Raw genomic sequence first — 14,818 nt, forward strand, 5'->3', positions numbered from 1 at the left:
TTTTGAGAAAGTAACAAAAGAGGTGCATTCGCACATACTTCAACAATTTAATATAAACACAATAGTAGAATGGGATACATATTGTTCTCAACTGGCCTACCTGGTTAAATAAAGGTGAAATAAAATAAAATAAATGTCATCAACATTTACACATCCAGTATTTCGTTTTGGCTCAGTGGGAATTTTTAGGACTGATTCACAGGCATATGGTTATCACTGGCAACTAAAAGCTTTTGTAAATTTACAAAGATCTGGAGATTTGAAGGCACTGAATATGAACAAGGGCAGCTGGAATCAGTAGGGATTCTGCAGGTAGGCAACATGAGGGGATGATCTTTGATACAGTATGAATGAGTCAGAGGCCAGTAGTCTGTCTTAAAGCTTGTCTACCACCTCCAACTTGTGATCGATGATTAAGTCATGACCCTGAAATTTGAAGTAGCCCAAGAACTTCTTCTTTTGAAGCATCAGTGGAAACCACAGAACATCATCAACCCACATTTGACTGAAGGGTATCTTGTCAGAGTCAAACCACTGTGGCCTCATCTCTATAAGAGAAAAAGTATAAGTTAGTGAGCTTTGTCAGACATCAGTCTTAAGAAATGTCCATAAAAAGGCATGTAGTATAGGGTCAGCAGTTTTTTTCCAGGAAAACTATGGGGACTACGATTATAGCCTATTGGGCCATGAGTTTATCCTGGTCACAAACCTGCTGGCCCTAAATAGAATGCATGAGATTGAGAATGAATACCATCTGACTCTGTTGGCTCCCCGTTGTAGTTTTCAGCTCGGAAAACATGGACGTCAAGCAGCTCTGTTTCTCCGATGAATTCAAATTTGATATTTCCAATCTTATTAAGTGCATCCACTGTGAGGCCACATTCCTCCTGCAGTTCTCTGGAGAGAACAAATAGTTTGTAAGTAGAGAGAAAGTAGCAGGAAAGTGTGTTGCCTTCAGACCAAAGTAGGAAAAAACTAGATAGCAGGCCTCATAACAGGCATGCCTACTGTAACGTCACAATATGACATGTATGAGGGTATACCGTGTTAGATACTGCCCAGTGCTGGAATCTGGTTACATGATTTTACATGCAAATTGTTAAACACAACTGTAGGAAAAACTATTTTTCAAGACACATCCAACTACCGAGGACTGCAACCAATCTCACCGCCTGGCAGCCTCTTCAATAGTCTCCCCAGATTGGACTTTGCCACCAAACCCATTCCACTTCCCTGCGCCGAACCCTCTCTTCTTCATGCCCAGCAGCACCCGTCCAGGCTGCACCACCAGCACCAGGGTCAGCAGCTTGTTGGTAAACATTGGACCTGTAACATACATAATCACTATGTAATAATCAGTAGACCACAATCCATGGATAATCTCACTCTCTTTGTTGCATCGAAGCTACAGTATCTCTAGAGATGATACACAGCAGATTATTGAGAAGCATTCTGTAAAGTTCTTTGCTGCCAAAACACTCTATTGTAAGAGTTCTCGTATGCAAGACATCACAGCAGCAAACTTAAACTTGTAGCCTTTTATTGCCTTCTTCAAGTAGACTTGAAGTAAACCTCCATGCAAATAACTTACCTTTATAGCAACTTTTAGGTTGTCAATCTAGTCCTTAAGTGATTTTCATAGATTAGAGTTATCCAGAAGAAATAACGAATTTCTCCAATCCCGCTTTTACAGTAGCAAGGCCTGCCATGTGATTGTATTCAACATGTCGAACACTGACGAACTTCTTTCTTCTTCAGTGGGGTTTATCAGCGGTTGGCATCCAACGTTATGGTGCATTACCGCCACCTACTGTACTGGAGTGTGGGCCAGAGACAGGGATAATCTAAATCCTACTTATCAGCCCCGTTGCTCTTAAAAAAGATAACAACATTTTTGAGACTATATCTAATGACGTTCTACTCAATTTACTCCTTAAACTAATTTCCTGTATCCCCTTCTCCCTCATACTAGATCTCATCCGGGCACTGAGCTGTAGTGTACGATATCGATATAAACAATTTAGGATAAGGTCGGTCGTTTTAGTTAAATATCTGTAAAAATGTGTTACCCTCAAATATTGTCGACTAGAAACAGAAGTATAATGCCACACCATTTCAAAACAATTCTATAGCAGGTGAGATCAATTGCTGTAGTATTACAGTAACAGCTTTAATTACGCAACCTCATAATTTAACAAATTTGAAAACAAAATTATTTTCACACGTTATAACTTTTCCTAAATAAGTAGATTTGCGTAGATTATGTGCATCCTTAACGTTCTCGGATACATTAATTAGCTGCGCTCAATTTAGCTCGCGCGGCGCGCCGGGTAGGCAGATCACGCATCATTCAATGTTGCCCTGCAGGAATACCGGGAGCGCTAAATCGCAGAGTCGGCAGCCTTTGACTAAATCGAGCGTATCCAAACAAAATCACGTGATCAGGAAGTGCAGCTATAAAGTCAAACTAAATGCTGTCTGCTAGCAGCATTACATCTAGCTAAACAATGTGGCACTCAGTGTTACAAAAATCATATCTACATACCTCTGTACATCTCCTAAAAAAGGCTGCGTATAATCTGAAAGGAAAGAGTACTGCTGATCAGCGTTGGATAGTTCGGCAGCTTAATGACCCTTTTGTGAAGGCTGCCCATGTGCACAACTACCGCTGTAGAAGCGCCTTCAAACTGCTGGAGATCGATGACAAATACAAACTTTTAAAACCTGGATTCAACGTAATAGATTGTGGTGCTGCACCGGGTGCTTGGAGCCAGATAGCTGTTCACAGGGTCAACTCAACTGGGGCTAGTGAGTGCATCTTGTATTTACCCAACTGACATATTAACACATGACATGCTGTTATAATTAATATACCAGCCAGGCCAAATATATATTTCTCTGCATCTGACATTGTTCTGTCTGCCATGTTTATTTGTATTTATTTATTTATTTATTTATTTATTTATTTAACCTTTATTTTATCAGGGAGTCATACTGAGATGTTCGGTACAGTGGGACTTTTTGTAAAAGGGCTTTATAAATGAAAACATAGCAATGTATCAACCTACATTGACCTCTGTCTGGTCCTCTGTAGCTCAATTGGTAGAGCATGGCGCTTGTAACGCCAGGGTAGTGGGTTCGATCCCCGGGACCAACCATACGTTAAAAAAATGTATGCACACATGACTAAGTCGCTTTGGATAAAAGCGTCTGCTACATGGCATATTATTACGTGACATCAAAGAGGGCCAACCAACTTTCTGATAGAGAATGCAGTGATGAGTACTAAAATTGTCGCCCGTAATAAAGCATAGTACGCTATGATAAACTGTATCTAACGGCTGTAATGAAGTGGCAACTGCCTTCATATAGTCCCCTGTAGCTGGTAGAGCATGGCGCTTGCAATGCCAGGGTTGTGGGTTCGTTTCCCACGGGGGGCCAGTATGAAAATGTATGCACTCACTAACTGTAAGTCGCCCTGGATAAGAGCGTCTGCTAAATGACTAAAATGTGAACAAAATAGACTCTTAAGGATTAAGGCCTCTCTATACTAAAATGTAATATACAGTGCCTTGCAAAAGTATACATCCCCCTTGGCATTTTTCCTATTTTGTTGCATTACAACCTGTAATTTAAATGGATTTCTATTTGGATTTCATGTAATGGACATAAACCAAATAGTCAAAATTGATAAAGTGAAATGAAAAAAATCACTTATTTAAAGAAAATTATAAAAAATAAGTTACAGAAAAGTGGTGCATGCATATTTTATTTAATTTTTTATTTCACCTTTATTTAACCAGGTAAGCCAGTTGAGAACAAGTTCTCATTTACAACTGCGACCTGGCCAAGATAAAGCAAAGCAGTGCGATAAAAACAACAACAGAGTTACGTATGGGGTAAAACAAAACATAAAGTCAAAAATACCACAGAAAATATATATACAGTGTGTGCAAATGTAGCAAGTTATGGAGGTAAGGCAATAAATAGGCCATAGTGCAAAATAATTACAATTAGTATTAACACTGGAATGATAGATGTGCAAGAGATGATGTGCAAATAGAGATACTGGGGTGCAAATGAGCAAAATAAATAACAATATGGGGATGAGGTAGTTGAGTGGGCTAATTTCAGAAGGGCTGTGTACAGGTGCAGTGATCGGTAAGGTGCTCTGACAACTGATGCTTAAAGTTAGTGAGGGAGATAAGTGTCTCCAGCTTCAGAGATTTTTGCAGTTCGTTCCAGACATTGGCAGCAGAGAACTGGAAGGAATGGCGGCCAAAGGTGGTGTTGGCTTTGGGGATGACCAGTGAGATATACCTGCTGGAGCGCATACTACGGGTGGGTGTTGCTATGGTGACCAATGAGCTAAGATAAGTCAGAGATTTGCCTAGCAGTGATTTATAGATGGCCTGGAGCCAGTGGGTTTGGCGACGAATATGTAGTGACGACCAGCCAATTAGAGCGTACAGGTCACAGTGGTGGGTAGTACAGTGGGGGAAAAAAGTATTTAGTCAGCCACCAATTGTGCAAGTTCTCCCACTTAAAAAGATGAGAGAGGCCTGTAATTTTCATCATAGGTACACGTCAACTATGACAGACAAAATGAGAGAAAAAAAATCCAGAAAATCACATTGTAGGATTTTTAATGAATTTATTTGCAAATTATGGTGGAAAATAAGTATTTGGTCAATAACAAAAGTTTCTCAATGCTTTGTTATATACCCTTTGTTGGCAATGACACAGGTCAAACGTTTTCTGTAAGTCTTCACAAGGTTTTCACACACTGTTGCTGGTATTTTGGCCCATTCCTCCATGCAGATCTCCTCTAGAGCCGTGATGTTTTGGGGCTGTCGCTGGGCAACACGGACTTTCAACTCCCTCCAAAGATTTTCTATGGGGTTGAGATCTGGAGACTGGCTAGGCCACTCCAGGACCTTGAAATGCTTCTTACGAAGCCACTCCTTCGTTGCCCGGGCGGTGTGTTTGGGATCATTGTCATGCTGAAAGACCCAGCCACGTTTCATCTTCAATGCCCTTGCTGATGGAAGGAGGTTTTCACTCAAAATCTCACGATACATGGCCCCATTCATTCTTTCCTTTACACTGATCAGTCGTCCTGGTCCCTTTGCAGAAAAACAGCCCCAAAGCATGATGTTTCCACCCCCATGCTTCACAGTAGGTATGGTGTTCTTTGGATGCAACTCAGCATTCTTTGTCCTCCAAACACGACGAGTTGAGTTTTTACCAAAAAGTTATATTTTGGTTTCATCTGACCATATGACATTCTCCCAATCCTCTTCTGGATCATCCAAATGCACTCTAGCAAACTTCAGACGGGCCTGGACATGTACTGGTTTAAGCAGGGGGACACGTCTGGCACTGCAGGATTTGAGTCCCTGGCGGCATAGTGTGTTACTGATGGTAGGCTTTGTTACTTTGGTCGCAGCTCTCTGCAGGTCATTCACTAGGTCCCCCCGTGTGGTTCTGGGATTTTTGCTCACCGTTCTTGTGATCATTTTGACCCCACGGGGTGAGATCTTGCGTGGAGCCCCAGATCGAGGGAGATTATCAGTGGTCTTGTATGTCTTCCATTTCCTAATAATTGCTCCCACAGTTGATTTCTTCAAACCAAGCTGCTTACCTATTGCAGATTCAGTCTTCCCAGCCTGGTGCAGGTCTACAATTTTGTTTCTGGTGTCCTTTGACAGCTCTTTGGTCTTGGCCATAGTGGAGTTTGGAGTGTGACTGTTTGAGGTTGTGGACAGGTGTCTTTTATACTGATAACAAATTCAAACAGGTGCCATTAATACAGGTAACGAGTGGAGGACAGAGGAGCCTCTTAAAGAATAAGTTACAGGTCTGTGAGAGCCAGAAATCTTGCTTGTTTTTTAGGTGACCAAATACTTATTTTCCACCATAATTTGCAAATAAATTCATTAAAAAATCCTACAATGTGATTTTCTTTTCTCAATTTGTCTGTCATAGTTGACGTGTACCTATGATGAAAATTACAGGCCTCTCATCTTTTTAAGTGGGAGAACTTGCACAATTGGTGGCTGACTAAATACTTTTTTCCCCCACTGTATGTCTCTATAAGCTTGGCACATCTAGCTACTGGGATTAGCTCCAGCTCCTTCAAGTTGGATGGGTTCTGCTGGTGTACAGCAATCTTTATAACCCAACCCTGATCTGTACTTCTCCACAACTTTGTCCCTGACCTGTTTGGAGAGCTCCTTGATCTTCATGGTGCTGCTTGCTTGGTGGTGCCCCTTGCTTAGTGGTGTTGCAGACTCTGAGGCCTTTCAGAACAGGTGTATACAGTGGGGAGAACAAGTATTTGATACACTGCTGATTTTGCAGGTTTTCCTACTTACAAAGCATGTAGACGTCTGTAATTTTTTATCATAGGTACACTTCAACTCTGAGAGACGGAATCTAAAACAAAAATCCAGAAAATCACATTGAATGATTTTAAAGTAATTAATCTGCATTTTATTGCATGAAATAAGTATTTGATCACCTACCAAACAGTAAGAATTCCGGCTCACAGACCTGTTAGTTTTTCTTTAAGAAGCCATCCTGTTCTCCACTCATTACCTGTATTAACTGCACCTGTTTGAACTCGTTACCTGTATAAAAACACCTGTCCACACACTCAATCAAACAGACTCCAACCTCTCCACAATGGCCAAGACCAGAGAGCTGTGTAAGGACATCAGGGATAAAATTGTAGACCTGCACAAGGCTGGGATGGGCTACAGGACAATAGGCAAGCAGCTTGGTGAGAAGGCAACAACTGTTGGCGCAATTATTAGAAAATGGAAGAAGTTCAAGATGACGATCAATCACCCTCGGTCTGGGGCTCCATGCAAGATCTCACCTCGTGGGGCATCAATGATCATGAGGAAGGTGAGGGATCAGCCCAGAACTACATGGCAGGACCTGGTCAATGACCTGAAGAGAGCTGGGACCACAGTCTCAAAGAAAACCATTAGTAACACACTACGCCGTCATGGATTAAAATCCTGCAGCGCACGCAAGGTCCCCCTGTTCAAGCCAGCGCATGTCCAGGCCCGTCTGAAGTTTGCCAATGACCATCTGGATGATCCAGAGGAGGAATGGGAGAAGGTCATGTGGTCTGATGAGACAAAAATAGAGCTTTTTGGTCTAAACTCCACTCTCCGTGTTTGGAGGAAGAAGAAGGATGAGTACAACCCCAAGAACACCATCCCAACCGTGAAGCATGGAGGTGGAAACATCATTCTTTGGGGATGTTTTTCTGCAAAGGGGACCGGACGACTGCACCGTATTGAGGGGAGGATGGATGGGGCCATGTATCGCGAGATCTTGGCGAACAACCTCCTTCCCTCAGTAAGAGCATTGAAGATGGGTCGTGGCTGGGTCTTCCACCATGACAATGACCCGAAACACACAGCCAGGGCAACTAAGGAGTGGCTCCGTAAGAAGCATCAAGGTCCTGGAGTGGCCTAGCCAGTCTCCAGACCTGAACCCAATAGAAAATCTTTGGAGGGAGCTGAAAGTCCGTATTGCCCAGCGACAGCCCCGAAACCTGAAGGATCTGGAGAAGGTCTGTATGGAGGAGTGTGCCAAAATCCTTGCTGCAGTGTGTGCAAACCTGGTCAAGACCAACAGGAAACATATGATCTCTGTAATTGCAAACAAAGGTTTCTGTACCAAATATTAAGTTCTGCTTTTCTGATGTATCAAATATTTGTCATGCAATAAAATGCAAATTAATTACTTAAAAATCATACATTGTGATTTTTCTGGATTTTTGTTTTAGATTACATCTCTCACAGTTGAAGTGTACCTATGATAAAAATGACAGACCTCTATATGCTTTGTAAGTAGGAAAACCTGCAAAATCGGCAGTGTATCAAATACTTGTTCTCTCCACTGTATATACTGAGATCATGTGACAGATCATGTGACACTTAGATTGCACACAGGTGGACTTTATTTAACTAATTATGTGACTTCTGAAGGTAATTGGTTGCACCAGATCTTATTTAGCAAAGGGGGTGAATAAATATGCACGCACCACTTTTCCGTTATTTATTTTGTCTAATTTTTTGAAACAAGTTATTTTTTTCAGTTCACCAATTTGGACTATTTTGTGTATGTCCATTACATGAAATCCAAATAAAAATCCATTTAAATTACAGGTTGTAACGCAACAAAATAGGAAAAACGCTTTTCCAAGGCACTGTATGTAAATAAGGTATTTCTGTTTTTCATTTTTAATACATTTACAAATATTTCTAAAAATCTGTTTAGACTTTGTCATTCTGGGGTATTGTGTGTAGATTGCTGATAATTTTTATTTATTTAATCCATTTTTAAAAAGGCTGTAACGTAACAAAATGTGGATCTGAATACTTTCCGAAGGCACTCTTAAATTGATCTGAGGCTGGGGATTGCCAATCCAGATGAAAATCCCCTAAAATGACCAACTTCGAGGACAAAAAAGGTGTTAAACACTCAGATATAGCATCCGCCATGGAAGCAAGGGGTGGGGCGGTAAATCCTAGCAACAAATAAATGTGTATTCTGGTTTATGGACACATACAACCAGGAGTTCAGATTTCTTGGGAACAGACATTTTTAAAGATTGGGACACCATGAAATTAGATTTTACATACAGTACCATTCAAAAGTTTGGACACACCTACTTATTCCATGTCTTCACTATTATTCTACAATGTAGAACATCAAAACTATGAAATAACACATATGGAATCATGTAGTAACCAAAAAAGTGTTAAACAAATCAAAATATAGTTTATATTTGAGATTCTTCAAATAGCCACCCTTTGCTTTGATGACAGCTTTGCACACTCTTGGCATTCTCTCAACCAGCTTCATGAGGTAGTCACCTGGAATGCATTTAATTTAACAGGTGTGCCTTCTTAAAAGTTAATTTGTGGAATTTCTTTCCTTAATGTTTTTGAGCCAATCAGTTGTGTTGTGACAAGGTGGGGGGGGGGGGGGTATACAGAAGATAGCACTATTTGGTAAAAGACCAAGTCCATATTATGGCAAGAACAGCTCAAATAAGTGAAGAAAAACAAGTCCATCATTACTTTAAGACATGAAGGTCAGTCAATCCGGAAAATGTCAAGAACTTTGAAAGTTTCTTCAAGTGCAGTCGCAAAAACCATGAAGCGCTATGATGATACTGGCTCTCATGAGGACCGCCACAGGAATGGAATACCCAGAGAGTTACCTCTACTGCAGAGGATAAGTTCATTAGAGTTAGCAGCCTCAGTAGCTCTGTTGGTAGAGCATGGCGCTTGCAATGCCAGGGTTGTGGGTTCGTTGCCCACGGGAGGCCAGTATGAAAATGTATGCACTCACTAACTGTAAGTCGCTCTGGATAAGAGCGTCTGTTAAATGACTAAAATGTAAAAAAATGAAACTGGCTCTCATGAGGACCGCCACAGGAAAGGAAGACCCAGAGTTACCCAATGGAGTAAAGTACTTAAGTAAAAATAATTATAAGTACTACTTAAGTAGTTTTTTTGGGTATCTGTACTTTACTATTTTTGACTACTTTTACTTCACTACATTCCCTGACACCCAAAAGTACTCGTTACATTTTGAATGCTTAGCAGGACAGGAAAATGGTCAAATTCACACACTTATCAAGAGAACATCCCTGTTCATCCCTACTACCTGATCTGGCGGATTTACTAAACACATGCTTCGTTTGTCACGATCGTTTACGGACGAGAAGGACCTAGGCGCAGCGTGATATGCATTCATATTTATTAACGACTAAACACACAACAAACGAACCGTGAAGTCCAAGGTAGCATACAAACAACATACCTTACACGGAACAAGATCCCACAACTGACTGGTGCCAAAAGGCTGCCTAAGTATGGGCCCCAATCAGAGACAACGAGCTACAGCTGCCTCTGATTGGGAACCAAACCGGCCAACATAGATCTACACATAATAGATATTCACCATAGAAATAAACACAACACAGAAACTACACACCCTAGCTCAACATTTAAGAGTCCCCAGAGCCAGGGCGTGACAGTTTGTAAATTATGTCTGAGTGTTGGAGTGCGCCCCTGGCTATCCGTACATTTAAAAAAACAAGAAAATGGTGCTGTCTGGTTTGCTTAATGTAAGGAATTTGAAATGATTCATACTTTTATTTTTGATACTTAAGTATATTTAAAACCAAATACTTTTAGACTTTTACTCAAGTAGTATTTTACTGGGTGACTTTCACTTTTACTTGAGTCATTTTCTATTAACATATATTTTACTCAAGTATGACAATTGGGTACTTTTCCCACCACTGGAGTTACCTCTGCTACAGAGGATAAGTTAATAAGAGTTACTAGCCTCAGAAATTGCAGCCCAAATAAATGCTTCACAGAGTTCAAGTAACAGACACATCTCAACATCAACTGTTCAGAGGGGACTGTGCGAATCAGACCTTCATGGTCGAATTGCTGCAAAGAAACCACTACTAAAAGGACACCAATAAGAAGAGACCTGCTTGGGCCAAGAAACACGAGCAATGGACATTAGACCGGTGGAAGTTTGTCCTTTGGTCTGGAGTCCAAATTGGAGATGTTTGGTTCCAACCGCCGTGTCTTTGTGAGATGCGGTGTGGGTGAATGGATGATCTCCGCATGTGTATTTCCCACCATAAAGCATGGAGGAGGAGGTGTTATGGTGTGGGGGTGCTTTGCTGGTGACACTGTCTGTGATTTATTTAGAATTCAAGGCACACTTACACAGCATTCTGCAGCGATACGCCAGCCCATCTGGTTTGGGCTTACTGGGACTATCGTTTGTTTTTCAACAGGACAATGACCCAACACACCTCCAGGCTGTGTAAGGGCTATTCTACCAAGAAGGAGAGTGATGGAGTGCTGCATCAGATGACCTGGCCTCCACAATCCCCCGACCTCAACCCAATTGAGATGGTTTGGGATGAGTCGGACCGCAGAGTGAAGGAAAAGCAGCCAACAAGTGCTCTTCATATGTGGGAACTCCTTCAAGACTGTTGGAAAAGCAGTCCAGGTGAAGCTGGTTGAGAGAATGCCAAGAATGTACAAAGCTGTCAACAAGGCAAAAGGTGGCTATTTTTTGTTTAATACATGATTCCATATGTGTTATTTCATAGTTTTGATGTCTTCACTATTATTCTACAATGTAAAAAGTAGTCAAAATAAAGAAAAACCCTTGAATGAGTAGGTGTCCAAACTTTTGACTGGTTTTGTATATATGGCCACTCCTCCCCCTTTCTGTAATCGATCACATCTATATACATTATAATAATTTACTTCAATGTCTTTATCAGATACAGAACCATTTAACCATGTGTCAGAGAGAACCAGAATGTCAGGACAAGAGTCCTGTACCCATTTAGGTGCATTATCCCAAGCCCCCTATGAGATCTAAAGTCAGAGGGGGTATTCAGCTATTTCCCATAAGAGCTAACAGGCATAGGGTCATCTGGAGCTATTTGATGAGTGAGCTGAGACTTTGTCAAGGTCCCTGGCCAACTCACATGAGAGCAGAGAAGACTGAGCATTTGACAGACCTCCCTCAAGTCGCTGAATGCTGGGGCAGGAACTGGGAGAGCAGTGTTGGCATAGCTCAGTCCACCCTGATGAAGCTCCTGCCAAAGGAGTGGAGCTGCTGCAGGGGATCGGAGTGGAGCCAATGCTCCATTCTGGATATGCACAGGAGGCCTTGATGTGGCTCCTGTTGCAGGGTTGGGGCTGCCATGGGGGCAGGTGTGTCCCAAGCCTGTCCTGTGGATGGGACTAGGGAGGGTAACCAAAAGCCTGGGAGGGAGGTTGTGGGGGGAATTGAGGAGGGTGGTGTGGAGGCTCCAAACTCTCAGCATATGAGGGCTGATGATGTGAATGATACATGGTGTGGACTGCATCATATGGTGCACTACCCTCGACAGTATTTTGCCAGACCCTAGGGTAGTGGTCAGTGCTTTGTAGAGTTAAGTTGAGGTGGGCCTGGTCTGGTAGAGCTGTGCTGTGATGGGCCAAATCTGGTAGAGCTGTGCTGTGATGGGCCGGGTCTGGTAGAGCTGTGCTGTGATGGGCCGGGTCTGGTAGAGCTGTGCTGTGATGGGCCGGGTCTGGTAGAGCTGTGCTGTGATGGGCCGGGTCTGGTAGAGCTGTGCTGTGATGGGCCGGGTCTGGTAGAGCTGTGCTGTGATGGGCCTGGTCTGGTAGAACTATGCTGAAGCGAGCCTGGTCTGGTAGCATGGGAGGGAGGTTGTAGGGGGAATTGAAGATGGTGGTGTGGAGGGCAGTGTGGCTGGCGACGCTCCAAACTCTATATGGGGCCTCTTTGACTGAGTACGGCTTGGGCATTGCTCAGTCTATCTGCATGCAGTTCCTGGGAGAGAAGTGGTGGAGGGTGATGTGGGGGGCAGTGTTGCTGGCTGTTCTCCAGGTCTAAAGGAGCATCTGATTTGTCTCAGGGAGTTGGTGACTGTTCTGTTGCTCCTGTGGGGTGAGGTGGACTGGCAACCCACTGCAACATCCTTTAACGTCCTGGCGAAGGTGGGGACTGCCTCTGTACAGGTCTACATTTTCGTAAAGACAGTCCAGGCTGAGGGTGAGATGGTGGGCCAGGTGTACGTTGGGCCATAGCACACAGTCCAGAGAGAGGCTGGCATTTACCCTCTGGATGGTGGCAGGATGGGAAATCTCTCCTCTGGAGCAGGGTAGATATTCGCAAAGGGGAAGATGTTGGAGGCCCTCTCTATCAATCCCCTTAGTGACGTGGCCACCCTCCCCTGTTAGGTGCGCAGGTCATTGGTCCCTGTGTGAATGATGATATGGCTTGGGGAGACAAGCTGGGCCACAGTCAAGAGCTCCATAGCTCTCTCTGTTGTGGGGCACCATAACTTTGACACTTTTATTTGGGAAAAGTTTATAAACTTTCCATTTGAGTCCATCATTAATATAATGTCTGGTTTCTCGTCAGGTCTATGGAGGATGGCAGGAGTGAGGGGAGAATTACATGCCGTGAGATGGGGATGGAGGTGGTCAGCTGGGTTGGTGCATTGGTTGGTGGGTTCTGATTCAGCGGTTGGCCTGGTCCTGGGTTTTTGTGGGACTCTTTGTAGAGTGGATGGTGGTGGCTGAGAAATTCCTGCCTTAGCTCATGTAGCTCCTTCTGCAGGTCGTGCATGTGGCTGGTGTTGACTGTGCTGGACAATTCCTCTCTAAGTCTGCGCACTTCCATCCTGAGAGCCTGGTTGTCCTCCACAACATCTTTCATTGCACACTGCAGCTCCCGGATCTCATCCCTATGCTGAAGCACCAGGCTGATCTCCTCTAGAAGATGCTGTGGTACTGCAGGTGTCACATGTGAGAGAGGCATGCTCAGGGCTGTGTCTGCTGCAGGTGAGGGAGGGAGAGGGACACTGGGGACTACATACTAGGGCACAGAGGGAGTGGAGGCTGTTGTAGATAGTGACAGTGGAGAGGTTTTAAGTTCAGCAGCAAGAGGTTTTATTTGGTCGAAGTAGTGGACAAATTGATCCAGACTGGCCTCCAAACCTTGAACCGTCACAGTGCCTTTATAATAAGTATGAATGTTACATTTGGGGGTGGAGTCAATGTACAGTTGCCTCATTGTTCTGTTTTCTGACATTTTAAGTTCATTGTTGGTCTTGTGGAGAGCTGTGTGCCAAGCATTAAGATCATCAGTGTGCCATCAGTGAAATAAATTGTCAAGGCTTGACAGTGTTATCCAATGTCCTTTTAGCACGAGAAGCTGTGAAAATGAGTTATGACAGTAGTTCTACACTGCATGACCTCTTGCATGTTTTGTTACTTCCAGATGGAGAATTCCCCCGTGGCACTGTGGTTGGGATTGACCTTCTGCGCATAGCACCTTTAGATGGAGCCCACTTCCTGTCCAATCATGACATCACTGATCCTGTCACACATACCAAGCTGCTTGAACTTCTCCCCGGTGCCCAGGCTCATGTCATCATGAGTGATATGGCACCCAATGCCAGTGGTTTCAAGGAGATGGACCATGAAAAACTCATCACAATGTCATTGTCATTGATTGACTTGGCTGAGAAGGTGTTGCAGACTGGTGGCTCTCTGATTTGTAAGTATTGGGACGGGGCATTAGCGCACCAGCTTCAGCAGAAGCTTTCAGCTGTGTTCCGTGAAGTCAGGACAGTCAAACCAAAAGCCAGCCGAAAGGAGTCGTCAGAGTTGTTTTTCCTTGCCAAGTCGTATAGAGAAATAAAATAGTCTGATTGTATATTTTCATGTGTATTGTAAGCTTTGTTGACCTGCAAAGAAAGGCTTTAGGTGCTATAGCACTTGAGGAGCCCCTCTATTTATCCTTCCTGAATGTACTTTTTGTAAAAATCTATGATATCTTTACCAACTCATTAAAATCTATGGATATTCTACAATGATTTACATTATTCAACATCTACAATTCTTGAAACCTTTCCTAAAATATTTTAGACATACTTTATAAGTACAAGTCGACTGTTTTTTCCCCATCCATTCCACATCTTTAAATCCAACAAGAAATTTGGATCAAGCATGCGTCATTCATTTGTCACTTGAGGTGAAATATTTAGCCTACCAGAAGATGGCGTCCTTGAGGCATCAATAAGCTGTGCATTTGCGGGCCAATAATTTCTCAGTAGGGGCTGTTTTCATCTTTACCTACAGACGAGGTGATACCAACATCTATGGGCCAGAATGTATTTTATGTATCAAGCCATCATCAGAGGCACCATGTTCCTCAAGTTCTG

At 43.0% G+C, this 14,818-nt stretch overlaps 2 protein-coding genes across 2 annotated transcripts; one reads left to right on the forward strand and one right to left on the reverse strand.

Moving 5' to 3' along the window:
- Positions 1-27: 27 nt before the first annotated feature.
- LOC311103408 (oxidized purine nucleoside triphosphate hydrolase) lies at positions 28-1,760 on the reverse strand. The gene is made up of 4 exons (XM_084144976.1): positions 1,592-1,760; positions 1,170-1,326; positions 752-897; positions 28-548 (listed from the first exon to the last, which is right to left on the reverse strand). Exons 2-4 carry the CDS (start codon positions 1,319-1,321, stop codon positions 376-378), a joined length of 471 nt encoding a protein of 156 aa, XP_084001102.1. The 5' UTR covers positions 1,322-1,326; positions 1,592-1,760; the 3' UTR covers positions 28-375.
- Positions 1,761-2,466: 706 nt separating this feature from the next.
- Positions 2,467-14,414, forward strand: LOC311103369 (rRNA methyltransferase 2, mitochondrial-like). The gene is made up of 2 exons (XM_084144932.1): positions 2,467-2,808; positions 13,873-14,414. The coding sequence occupies exons 1-2, from the start codon at positions 2,508-2,510 to the stop codon at positions 14,298-14,300; spliced, it is 729 nt and encodes a 242-aa protein (XP_084001058.1). The 5' UTR covers positions 2,467-2,507; the 3' UTR covers positions 14,301-14,414.
- The last annotated feature ends 404 nt before the right edge of the window (positions 14,415-14,818 follow it).

This window comes from Coregonus lavaretus (assembly GCF_964263955.1).
Source record: "Coregonus lavaretus genome assembly, chromosome: 28".
In the NCBI taxonomy this organism is placed as follows: domain Eukaryota; kingdom Metazoa; phylum Chordata; class Actinopteri; order Salmoniformes; family Salmonidae; genus Coregonus; species Coregonus lavaretus.